The 13069-nt window shown below is 40.2% G+C and overlaps 1 protein-coding gene across 4 annotated transcripts in view; it reads left to right on the top strand.

Moving 5' to 3' along the window:
- The first annotated feature begins 343 nt into the window (after positions 1–343).
- Positions 344–13069, top strand: part of INIP (INTS3 and NABP interacting protein) — a 35237-nt gene continuing 22511 nt past the window's right edge. The window contains exons 1-2 of one of the 4 annotated variants that reach the window (XM_054500881.2): positions 401–481; positions 1924–2004. In XM_054500881.2, coding sequence (XP_054356856.1) covers positions 1980–2004 — 25 coding nt within the window. In that variant the 5' untranslated portion in view covers positions 401–481; positions 1924–1979. Of the gene's footprint in view, positions 482–1920; positions 2005–13069 lie in introns of those variants that run through there. The other 3 variants (XM_054500880.2, XM_063649799.1, XM_054500878.2) reach the window with 3 other exon arrangements.

The raw sequence follows: 13069 nt of genomic DNA, 5'->3' as shown, positions 1-13069 counted from the left end.
TATAGAGTCGCCCCTCCTCCGAGGCCCAGCCGAGGTGGACTCGCACCGTCTCAAGACCGGCCAGGCGGTGGCAATGAAGAAAAAGCCAATCTTGGTGCTAAGGACCCAGGTGTTCTCCGTCCCGCCCCTGCCTGGCAGCCCCGCCCCTCCCCCGCCCCGGGCCACGCCCCACCCTGGCCCCGCCCCCGACAGTACCAATTGCATCTCCCGTGAGCCTCTTCGACTGTCACTCTTTGGAAAAAAAGTGACGTCTGCACTGAGGTGGCCGCTAAAGTGCGAATCACGACGGGCGGTGGCCGTTGGGTCCCGGCGGGAGGCGGGGTTTCCGCTCCCTGGGGTGCACGTCAGTCAGGAGGCGGAAGCGCAGCGGGGGCGGGAAGGTTGTAGTGCCGCGAGTTGAGCTCCTCTTGCCTAAGTGGTCGCGCCCCCTTTAAGAGCAGCGATTGGAAGGCGAGGCGGTCCCGGTGTCCTCGGGTCCCAGGTAAGTACGACAGTCTGGCGGCACCGGGCAATAGAAAAGTGTGGCTCCGGTGCTAACCTGTCGCCGCCGTCTTTGTTGCTACAGGCAGCGACCTCCCTTCCGACCTTGCCACCCAACATTTCTCGCTCCTACTTGCTTCCTTCGTCTCGTTCCAGCCCGGGCCCGGCCGGCTCTGCACACCCGTAGGCAGGGACCTTTCTGGCACGCCAGTCTACCCTGTCACAAGATGGCCCTGTTGTCCTCCAGTCCTAACCCCGCATTGCTCGCTCTGTGCTTCAGCCGCTGGAGACACCTAACGATTCATTTACTAAAAACCGGTGTCTGTTTTCTATCCCTTATGTCTTTCCCGGGCTCCCTAGACTAAGGCATCACTCTTTGCTCCCAATGAAATCAATTCTTTGCCTCCGGCACTGTGCCCACCTTTTAAAGAGCGGGTTTGTTAAGCTTTTTTTTTTTTTTTTTTTTTTTAATTAATATTATGGTTGCTTGAATAAGACTTTATTTTCCCATCGGATTATATGTTCCTTGATAGCAGGAGTAGGATCTTGCTCATCTTGGATCTCTCCAGGATTTAGTACGAAAGCACGAAGTTTGGAAACCGGCAGCCCAAATAATTCTTACTAGCTCTATGACCCTGGGTACGGTTTCCTCATCTATAAAATGGTGATAAATAAATAAAGGAACTAATTTCGAGCATCTTATACAGTGTATGGTGCAGAGCAGGTACAGTACTCCTTTACCTTTTTTAGCTTTCAGTGTACACAGTAGTTTTTGGGTATGTGTTTTAGACGAATGCAGACACCACAAATGAATGATTTTTCTTCCTAGCACCATGATTGTATTGATTCTATCAATTGGTTGATACATTTGGTAAATACAACCTAATGATGTTTATTAAAGACAGTAATGCTAAATGATATGAACATCTGCAAGAATAAACAATGCCGTATTTAATTAAATGCTTGAGGCACTAGCAGAGTTTACATTTGTGATTTCAGTCCGTGTACATTTCAAATGTATTTTTTTTTTGAGACCGAGTCTTGCTCTGTCGCCCAAGCTGGAGAGCAGTGGTGCGATCTCAGCTCACTGCAACCTCCGCCTCCCAGGTTCAAGCGGTTCTTCTGTCTCGCGCTCCCGAATAGCTGGCACTACAGGCGCGTGCCACCACACCCGGCTGATTTTTTTTTTTAATTTTGTTTTTAGTAGAGACGGGGTTTCATCATGTTAGCCAGGATGGTCTCGATCTCCTGACCTCGTGATCCACCCACCTCAGCCTCCCAAAGTGCTGGGATTACAGGCTTGAGCCACTGCGCCCAGCACAAATGTATCTTTCTGAAGAGATTAAGAAACAGCAAACATTTCATTGTAAGGAGGCTAGCTGTTCCTTTTAGTTTGTGATTAAAATATGGTGCATTGTATATGTGTGTACACATATTTTACAGGTGATTGTGAAGTGCTGACCAGTTGCCACTGGACATACTTGAAACAAAATAGGAAAATGGCAGCAAACTCTTCAGGACAAGGTAATGACAGCAGGAATTTTTACTACGAACATTTCCCCATATAGTAAATGTATTTGAATAAGAGAAAATTTAGCATAGGGCAGTTACTGTAGCCAGAATTTAAAAAAGGAATAGCAGGCCGGGAGTGGTGGCTCATGCCTGTAATCCCAGTACTTTGGGAGGCCAAGGCAGGTGGACTGCTTGAGGTCAGGAACCCCATCTCTACTAAAATACAAAAATTAGCTGGGCATGGTGGCGGGCACCTGTAATCCCAGCTACTAGGGAGGCTGAGGCAGGAGAATTTCTTGAACCCAGGAGGCGGAGGTTGCAGTGAGCCGAGATTGCATCACTGCACTCCAGCCTGGGCGACAGAGTGAGACTCCGTCTCAAAAAAAGAAAAAGAAAAAAAGAAGAACAGCAAAGTAAAACTCTAAATTTGAAATACACTCATGTGCTGAATAATGATGTTTAGGTCAATGACAGACTGCTTACAGGATGATGGTCCCATAAGATTATAATGGAGCTGAAAAATTTCAATTGCCTAGTGACATCTTGATAATCCTGACCCTGTGTAGGCCTAGGCTAATGTGTGTGTTTGTGTCTTCATTTTTAACAAAGAAGTTTAAAAAGTAAAAAAAAAATTAAAAATTTTAAAAATAGAAAACTTATAGAATAAAGATATAAAGAAAATACTTTTTTTTTTTTTTTTTGAGATGGAATTTCACTCTTGTTGCCCAGGCTGGAGTGCAATGGCATAATCTTGGCTCACTGCAACCTCCGCCTCCTGGGTTCAAGCAATCCTCCTGCCTCAACCTCCCAAGTAGCTGGGATTACAGGCACGCACCACCACACTCGACTAATTTCGTATTTTTAGTAGAGCCGGGGTTTCTCCATGTTGGTCAGGCTGGTCTCAAACTCCTGACCTCAGGTGATCCGCCCACCTTGGCCTCCCAAAGTGCTGGGATTACAGGCATGAGCCACCGTGCCTGGCCCAGTGTTTTGTGTTTTAAGCTAATCGTTATTACAAAAGTCAAAAAGTTAAAAAAATTTAAAAGTTTATAAAATAAAGTTACAGTAAGCTAAGGTTAATGTATTATTGAAGAAAGAAAAATTGAACAAATTTAGTGGAGCCTAAGTGTACAGTGTTTATAAGTATACAGTAGTGTACAGTAATGTCGTAGACTTTCACATTCACTCACAACTCACTCACTGACTCACCCAGAGCAACTTCAGTCCTGAAAGCTCCATGCATGCTAAATGCCCTATACAAGTATACCATTTTTTGTCTTTTAAACTCTGTGTGTGTGTGTGTGTGTGTGTGTGTGTATGTATGTGTGTATTTTAAGATCTCAATTGGCTTTATTTGTGATTCTAGAATCAGGCAACACTTCATTTCATAAAATAGAATAAGTGTTCCCTAAACCATATTTTTACTGTACTTTTTCTATGTTTAGATACACAAATATTTAGCATTGTATTACAGTTGCCTACACTATTCAGTACAGTAACATGCTGTACACGTTTGTAGCCTTGGAGCAACAGACTGTACCATATAGCCTAGGTGTGTAGTAGGCTATACCATCTGTGTTTGTGTAAGTACACTCTGATGTTTGCATAACACAAAATCACCTAACAATGAATTTCTCAGAATGTATCCCTGTTGTTAAGCAACATATGATGGTAGATCTGACATTGGATCAGATATACAACATCCTTTATATTATTAATCTTATGTTTTAATCTGTTAAGATTATTTACATTGAAATTGTATTCACATTATTCACCTTATAGCCTCTTCTGACATCTATGTCCACTTGCTCTTTTACTTGAAATCAGAACCACTTTCAAAGAAGTTTTATTGTCATCATGCATTATCCGTGCCTTTATCTTCATTGCTGTAAAAATTTTGTACACATTTCACCTGTGTTAAGATAGCTCCAAAACAAATCAAGTCAGACACATTTGCTGCTTTCAAGGAGTTTTTATTTTAAAATGTTTATAAAAGTAAAATTTACTCTCTATAAAGTATTGAATCTCACTTGGCAAGTAGTTAACCGCTTAACTACTTGAAGGATGCCTCTATTTCCATTCTGTATCAAGTCTGAATTCCTGTTTGACTCTATGTATGTTTGATCCATCTTCATATTTTAAAATTACTCATCTCTGTTCTGATTTTTTTAATCTTGGTTTTATCTTAAACTTATGGACTCTTAAAATGTATACTCATTTGGTCTAGCTTCTTTCATTGACCATACCGTCTGTGAGATTCATCCATATTGTGCATGGATCAGTAGTTCGTTCCTTGTTATTGTGTAGTAGTATTCCATGGTATGACTATATCACATTTTGTTTATTCATTCTTCCGTTTGTGAGCTTTGGGATTGTCTCAGTTTTGGCTGTTGTGAATAAAGCTGCTATGAGCATTTATAAGTCTCTTTTGCAGGTACTTTTTTTTTTTTTTGAGATGGAGTTTTGCTTTTGTTGCCCAAGCTGGAGTACAATAGCGCGATCTCAGCTCACTGCAACCTCCGCCTCCTGGGTTCAAGCGATTCTCCTGCCTCAGCCTCCCGAGTAGCTGGGATTACAGGCGTGTGCCACTGCACCTGGCTAATTTTTTGTAGAAACGGGGTTTCACCATGTTAGCCAGGCTGGTCTTGAACTACTGACCTCAGGTGATCCACCTGCCTCGGCCTCCCAGAGTGCTGGGATTACAGGCATGAGCCACTGCGCCTGGCCTCAGATACCTTTTTTTTAAGAGACAGGGTCTTGTTCTGTTGCTCAGGCTGGGCTCTGAGGTAGGTAATAGCTCACTGCAGCCTCAAACTCCTGGGCTCAAGCGATCCTCCCGCCTCTACCTTCCAAAGTGCTGGGACTGCATGCATGCATCACCATGCCTGGCGAATTTTTTTATTTTTTGTAGAGAGAGGGTCTTGCTTTGTTGGCTGGGCTGGTCTTGAATTCATGGCCTCAAGAAATCCTCCCACCTTGGCCTCCCAAAATGTTGGGATTACAGGTGTGAGCCACCATGCTGGGCCACTTGTACCATTTTATTATTTTAGTATATATGCTGCCGAAGTGAGCTCTCTTTGTACTGTTTTATATTCTCTCCAGCAATATGTGAATATTCTGGTTGATTCACGTTTACTGTTGTCAGTCGTTAATTTTAGCCATTCTAGAATGTATGAAGTGGTATCTCATTGTAGTATTAAAATGCATTTCCTTGATGACAAATGCTGAGCACTTTCTTTGTACTTATTGGCCATTGTAAATCTTCCTTTATGAAGTGTTTGTTCAAATCTTTTACTCTTTTTTTAAAAATTTGGTTATTTCTTTTATTAGTAAGTTGTTTTGTTTTCATTTTTCGGTCTGGATACAAGTCCTTTGTCGGATATGTTTTGCACGTATTTCCTCCCAGTCTCAGTTGCCTTTTCATTTTCTTAATGGTGTTGTTCTTATCCTGTATGTAATGTGTTATTTTTCTCTGGCTGCTTTTAGGATTTTCTCTTTGTATTTCAGTGGTCTGACTATGGTATGCCTAGAGGTGGTTTTCTTGTTTGGGGTTTGTTGAGCTTTTTGGATCTGTAGGTTGATGTCTTTCACTAAATTTGGGATGTTTCCATCCATTATTCAAAACTCCAAGGCTCTGCTTATTTTTCCTCAATATTTTTTTCTCTGTTTTTCAGATTGGATAGTTTCTAATGCTCTAACTTTAATAACTTCTGCCATCTCCAATCTGCTGTTAATTCAATCAAGTGAACATTTTGTTTCAATTTACTTTTTAGCTCTAGAATTTCCACTTGGTCCTTTTCCATAGTTATATTTCTTTGCTAAAATACCCCTTTTATTTATTGCATCTTTTTCCCTTAAGTCCTTGAACATATTTATAATGGCTGATTTTAAATCCTTGACTGCTAATTTTATTATTGGGGTTATCTTGGAGTTGGTTTTTGTTGACAGCATTTTGGTGCATATGCGTCACGTTTTCCTTTTTCTTCCTATAACTCATGATTTGTTATTGGGTACTGGACATTGTGGAAACTCTGGATTCTGTTATATTCTTCTGAAATGAGGTTTTTGTTCTCACGGACAGCTTGACTCAACTCCTACTCAACTCCAAACTCTTGTCTCTCCTGTGTTGGGCAGCAACTGAAATCTTGCAGTGTTTTCAGCTTCCACCTGCTGCTTTATTGATGGGCTGCCTGGGATCTCCCCTGGATATGTGTAGTTCAGCAGTGAAAGAAAACTTTGAGAAGATTTTATATGCATGAATTGAGCTTTATTCCTTCTGCCTTTCCCTCAAGCCTTGACCCTAATTTTTTGGCTACTCTGTCAGCCCTAAATTTGAGTTCTCCTCTGACACTCAAGCTAGTAAGGTGAGGTTAACCAAGCTGTTAGTGGATTGGGGAGTGCTTCAGGCAAAAGGCCACAAGTTCCCAAATCTCACCAGCTGCAGTTTTTGCCTGATACTGGTCAGACTCCAGTGCCTTTAAATAGTGAATTTTTAATATTTTAGTATTATATTTGTGGCAGGATTAGACCAACCAGACTACTCTGCCAGTACTGGAAATTGAAAGCTTGCTGATTCTGTTTTAGTTTATTAGTTATATTTAGGACAAACTAAAGGTTACATGAGTTTCGTAGAATTATAGTATTGTAAAAAGCAAGTTGTGGTGACAGCTTTCCCAGCTGTAACCAGCTAATACCATTCTGTTCTCCTCTTCTCCTCTCACATAGCCATGTGCGATTTGTGTGCTCTGTGGACTAATGATAGGTCCACATTCCCTTGTGGTTGTTGACCTCTTTATTTTTCCATTAAATTATAAGGGCCCACATTAAAAATAACTTAATTTGAGCTCAGATGAAAACTAAGAGAAGTCTATTTTGGAAAGATAATACGCTGCTAAAAAAACCACCCAATGCACTGCAAATGAAAATAAATTTTAAATTATCCCACTATTAGCACAAATAGAGATTTACAATATGCTGGTTACTTTTTTTGTAGTTGTAGTAAAAACGCAATCATTTTTAGTATTGCCTTTGATTGACCCATAGTCAGATCCACTATGAAACATCCCCTAATCTAAATAGAAATGAATTTAGATTAGCCCTTTGGCTTCCATTGCTCCTTTGTCAGGGATTTTTGTTGATGTCATGGAACTGCTGCTACTAGGAACCAGCAGAGGGAGTCCACATCATGTTCTAGAGACTCCTAGACTCCAGTGAAATTTTAAAATTCTTATTTATTCAGATCTATTGTATTTTTTTCTCTGTCTTTTTAATTTAATTTTTTTTAAGAGGCAGGGTCTTGCTCTGTTGCCCAGGCTGGAGTGCAGTGGTGTGATTGTAGCTCCCCGCAGCCTCCAACTCCTGAGCTCAGCATCCCAAGTAGCTGAGACTATAGGCACATGCTACCATGCCTGGCTAATTTTTTTTTTTTTTTTTTTTTTCCTGTAGAAACAGGGTCTCGCTTTGTTGCCCAGGCTGGTCTTGAACTCCTCAACTCCTGTTCTCAAGTAATTCTCTCACCTTGGCTTCCCAAAGCATTGGAATTACAAGTGTGAGCCACCATGCCCAGCTGTATTTTACTTTCTGTAGTAAATCATTTCTGTACTGTTTGTATGTATAAGAATTACTTAATATGGAGATTAATACCAAGGGCCTTAATTATCTTAAAATGATAACTGAAAGAACCATGATTAAAAAAAATTCTTTATGTGTTGTAATTTATTAATGTAAATAAATAGATTTTGCTTATTATGTCTGGTGTAGAGAATAATTCCATTGTGTTGGGGACTAAGCCCTCTTTCAGATCTAGCAGTCTTTCATGCCATCATAGGAATCAGGACTGCTAAATTTCATACGCCCTTGACAGTCACTGCAGTCCCATGCTCTTCATACTGTCCAATGTAGTGTGGAACATTTGGTAGGCTTTCAGTCATGAGAATTTTAGTATGCAGAGGCAGATTGTCAACCTGGGGTTTGGACAAGGTACCAAAAGCAGCACAGAGTCTTTCATTATTGGTAAATGTCAAGGTCCTATGATGATGTGATGGCATTGGATTGGTTCAGCCTGATTTTAGAGAGACCTGGTGAAATACTGAGTAAGGAACATGAATTCTTTTGTTTGATTTTTTTCAATTTTACAGATATCTGAAAATGCTTATAGTAGTAGCCATAAGATCTGCAGATCAGGTAGTAGGAACTATTGATTTTGGGCCAGTCCAGGTGCTCTCAGCTGTGATTTCAGCATGCTGCATAGGAGTGGAATGGCAAGGCTCCTGGGAAGTGTCTTGTTTGACCTCAGATCCAAGTACAAGTCTTCACCTAAACCATATATGGTCCAGAAGGAAAGCAAGTTTATTCTTCAGGTTTATACTAAAGTATGCCACCTCCCAATTAAGAGTTTGTCCCAGTGATGCATAAAAAGCATCTGAAAATTCTTGTATTTGTACCTTTTTAAAGATGAGAGTACGGATGCAAAGACACAATTTGGAGTAGGTTTCTAAAGGCTAAATTTCTTTTTGTTGCATTTTAATTGCTAGAGCAAAGAGAATAAATTAGATTTCTGATGCTAGGCTTGACCTGTAGGCTCCAGATTGAAATTGTCACTGGGAAGAATATTATGTAAAGTAATCTGAGACTGTTTGTGTAGTTAGGAGAGAGTATGGGATCCACACATGCACTCAGACTGGCCTGGGAGTTTTGAAATGTGAATGTAATTAGAAAGCTGCATGCCAATTAGTTGTGGCCTATCTAATGAAAAACTGTTCACTGACAGAGAATTGTCAATGTGGGATGACAGGAATCTAGTGATGTTAACCTAATGACTAGGGAGAAAGAATGCTAGATAATAATAACAATAATAGTGTGTATTTATTAAGCAACTACCATGTGGCAGGCGGTGTTCTAGGTCTTTCATATTTTTCTGTATTTCCTGTAACCACCCTTTAAAGCGTTACTGTTATCCCCTTTGGTCCTGAGGCATGGTGAGGTAATTTTCCTAATATTCAGTAGTAAGTGGAAGTGCTGAGATGAGAACCCAAGTTGATTCCATGTCCCAAGTTCCTTGTTCATTCTGTTTTCCTATACCGCCCTTCAGTAGGGGGAATTACAACATTCTGATGATAGCATCTGATAGGAAACCACTGGGCGCTTGAGACAAGGGGCAAAAGACCTCTTCTTAATCTTTATTGGGATCAATCTAATTGTCTACATTGGAAGCAGAAAATCCTTTAAATGAAAAGGGCCTGTGAGTTTATATGTGAGAAGAAAAAAAAGAATGGGGAAGAAAGGTTGATTCAAACAGAAGATACATCATCATCTTACAAACCTCAATGGGTAGAAAAAGTGGCAGTAGTTTTAAGAGGAGTGGGTCCTTAAGTCTAGGTGAAAGGGAACATGAACACAGACAGATCACCTGAGCAGACATTAGGGCTTGATTCCTTTTCTTTGTTATGTATTTTTGGTAAACTCTGAAAGGTGGCTAATGATTGAGTAATTTTTTTAATCTTGCAAGATATAGGAACATTCGTCATTAACTAGATTTGGGACAGAGCCAGAAAATGGATTCTTTCCTAGAATCCATTTAGAGACCCTGTCTTTAAAAAAAAAAAAAAAGTTAATAAAAAAAATTAGCTGGGCATGGGGCTGAGGTGGGAGGATCGCTTGAGTATGGGAGATTTGAGGCTGCTGTGAGCCCTGGTCATACCACTGCACTCTAGCCTGCACAACAGAGTGAGACCCTGTCTCAAAATAATAATAATAATAATAAAAGAAGAAATGCAGCCCTGGCAACACCTTGATTTTAGCCCAGTGAGACCTCTGACCTATATAGATCCATAAGACAATAGATGTGTGTCGTTTCAAGCCACTAATTTTGGGTAATTTGTTACAGCAGCCATAGAAAGACAATGTATATTTAACTGCAAGAACCAAAAAAATCTAGGAACCCTCCATGACACCTTCTTCCTCATTCCTTCATATTGAATCCATCACTCTCCTCCTGATTTAACTTCCTAAATAGCTATTGGATCCGTTTGTATCTCTGCATTTCCATCCACTAATAACTTTTATTATCTCTAGCTCTTTCTACTGTGATAGTTTCCTGACATTTTCTCTTGTCTATTCTCAACATTGCAGTTAGAGTGATCTTTTTAAAGGGGGAAAGGTTATTTTGTTCCTCACCCCTACTTTTATGCCTTAGATTTCAGTTCAAGCATCACTTTCTTTGGAAGCCTTCTCTGACACTGCTCCCCCCACTTCCATGCTAGGTCAAGTTTATTTAGCATTCATTCCTACAATAATGATTGTTATAAATGCTCATCAAATGGTTTATTTCAGACTACTCATGTTAGATTTTAATTACACATTCATTCATGTGATTATTTGATCTCTATTTTCACTGAACAGTTTGAAAACCGTGAGAGCTAGAATCATGTCAAGTTTGGCCTTATCATTGCATCCTTAGAACGTAACTTTGTGCCTGTATGTGATAGCATGAAAGACTGCTAGATCTGAAAGAGGGCTTAGTCCCCAACACAATAAATATTTGTTGAATCAATAAATAACTGAAAACATGTTAAACATGTTAATAGTGCCACAGTGACGTTCCTCTAGTACTAAACATAGGTGTCTCAACTATGGTACTTTAATGTACTATATAGTTGTGAAAAGTATATAGCTTGTAGGATAACCACTCAACAGGATTTAAGTAATCTTTTAAAAATTATTGTTATGAAAGTGTGATAGATTGTCCATAACTGTAAAATCAAAATAATTTTTACTTTTAGCTTTAGATTTTTTTTACAATAAGAATTTCAGTTAGTCTTTAAGTGTGATAGAGCTGTTAAAGGAAAATGAGTATCAGCTCTTAGATTTTAAATGCAATCTGATGTAATGCTAGTTACTTGAGAATGTTTTTAGTGACGAAGAAATGTGCGGGAGGAAAAAAAAGAAATGTGTGGGAGTCAAAGTGTTTCTATGAATGAATGAGAAAATGAGAACATACGTGATTATGAATGGAGATAGTTTTATAGTTCCAAAAGTGGAAATGTTTTTTCAAACAAAAACCAGGCAACAGAATGAGACCCTGTCTCTTAAAAAAAACAAAGTTTGAAACAGATTTTTTATTTGTTTTTTAAAAAGGTTAGTTATAAAGGGATATTAAACATGCCTTGGTTAAAAAAAAAAAAAAAAAAAAAAGAGGCCGGGCACAGTGGCTCACGCCTGTAATCCCAGCACTTTGGGAGGCCGAAGTGGGCGGATCACCTGAGGTCGGGAGTTCAAGACTGGCCTGACCAACATGGAGAAACCCCATCTCTACTAAAAATACAAAATTAGCCAGGCATGGTGGCTAATGCGTAATCATGGCGGCATGATTACGCATGCCTGTAATCCCAGCTACTCAGGAGGCTGAAGCAGGAGAATCGCTTGAACTTGGGAGGTGGAGGTTGTGGTGAGCCAACATCACGCCATTGCACTCCAGCCTGGGCGACATGAGTGAAACTCCGTCTCAAAAATAAATAAATAAATAAAAGAAAAATAAATAAATAAATAGTTTCTGCCAGGTTTGGTGGTTCACACCTGTAATTCTGGTACTTTGGGAGGCTGAGGTGGAAGGATCACTTGAGGCCATCAAGACCAGCCTGGGCAACACAGCAAGAACCCTGTTTCGATACTATATTTAAAAATTAAGTAATAGTTCTTACCATACATGAGATAATATATTAAACATCTTTGTGCTTCTGAGACTGAAAAGAGATGCACTGAATTATATCAGGAGACTATATGGGTTAATTTTAGAAACCCTCATAGTGAGTATAACATTGTTAAAAGTTATATGTTGATGCCCTAGTTAGGGTAAGTTTGAACCCTGAAATTAAGAGAATCTTATCATAGAAAATTATGGGCTGGGTGTGGTGGCTCATGCCTGTAATCCCACTACTTTGGGAGTCTGAGGCAGGAGGATTGCTTGAGGCCAGGAGTTTAAGATGAGCCTGGGCAACATAGTACACCCTGTCTCTACACAAAATTGAAAAAAAATTAGCCAGGTGTGCTAGTGCACACCTATAATCTTAGCTGCTTTGGAGGCTGAGGCAGGAGGATCGCTTGAGCCCAGGAATTTGAAGCTTCAGTGAGCTCTATTTTTAGTTTTTTGAGGAACCTCCAAACTGTTCTCCATAGTGGTTGTACTAATTTACATTCCCACTAACAGTGTACAAGGGTTCCCTTTTCTCCACATACTTGCCAATGTTTGTTATTGCCTGACATTTGGATAAGAGCCATTTTGACTGAGGTGGGATGATATCTCACTGTAGTTTTGATTTGCATTTCTCTGATGATCAATGGCATTGAGCACCTTTTCATATTGCATTATTTCTTGAACAAGTCTCTATCTCACTGCCCGTCTCTGATCCTGGATTAACTTTTCCCTGCAGCAGGTCTCTTCTACCCTGTAATCTATTCTCTGTTACCACCAGAGGGTGTTCGTAACCGTGCCAAGACTGATCTCTGCCTCGTCCTTTTCTAAATACTCTCAGTAGCTCCCCATTGCCTATTTGATCAAACTAAGAATCTACATGTAATACAAGGTCCCTAAATATCTGCCTCCTTCTTAACCTTCCCAGCTGCTTCTTTCACTGCTTTTTCCACACATAATTTGGGCTAGAGTCACTTGTATTTATTTGCCAATTCCCAAGCATTCCGTTCCATTTCATTCGTTAATGTCTGAAGATATTGGGGCATGGAGAAAAATACTCATCACTGCTCATAATTTAATACTCAGTTTAGTAAACCTACTTATCTAATACACTAAAGTTCTAAAATAAAATTTTTTAAAAAATTTAGGGTGTGGTGGCTTATGCGGGTAATTCCAGCACTTTGGGAGGCCAAAGTGGGAGAATCACTTGAGCCCAGGAGTTTGAGAACAGCATGGGCAACACAGGGGGACCCCATTTGTACAGAAACTTTAAAAAATTAGCCAGGTGTGGTGGCACATGCCTGTGGTCCCAGCTACTTGGGAGGCTGAAGTGGGAGGATGCCTTGAGCTGGGGAGGTCAAGGCTGCAGTGAGCCTTGATTATGCCACC

This window comes from Pongo pygmaeus, chromosome 13 (assembly GCF_028885625.2).
Source record: "Pongo pygmaeus isolate AG05252 chromosome 13, NHGRI_mPonPyg2-v2.0_pri, whole genome shotgun sequence".
Lineage (NCBI taxonomy): Eukaryota > Metazoa > Chordata > Mammalia > Primates > Hominidae > Pongo > Pongo pygmaeus.
The sequence above is the reverse complement of the archived record's forward strand: the minus strand, read 5'-3'. Positions and strand labels throughout refer to the sequence as shown.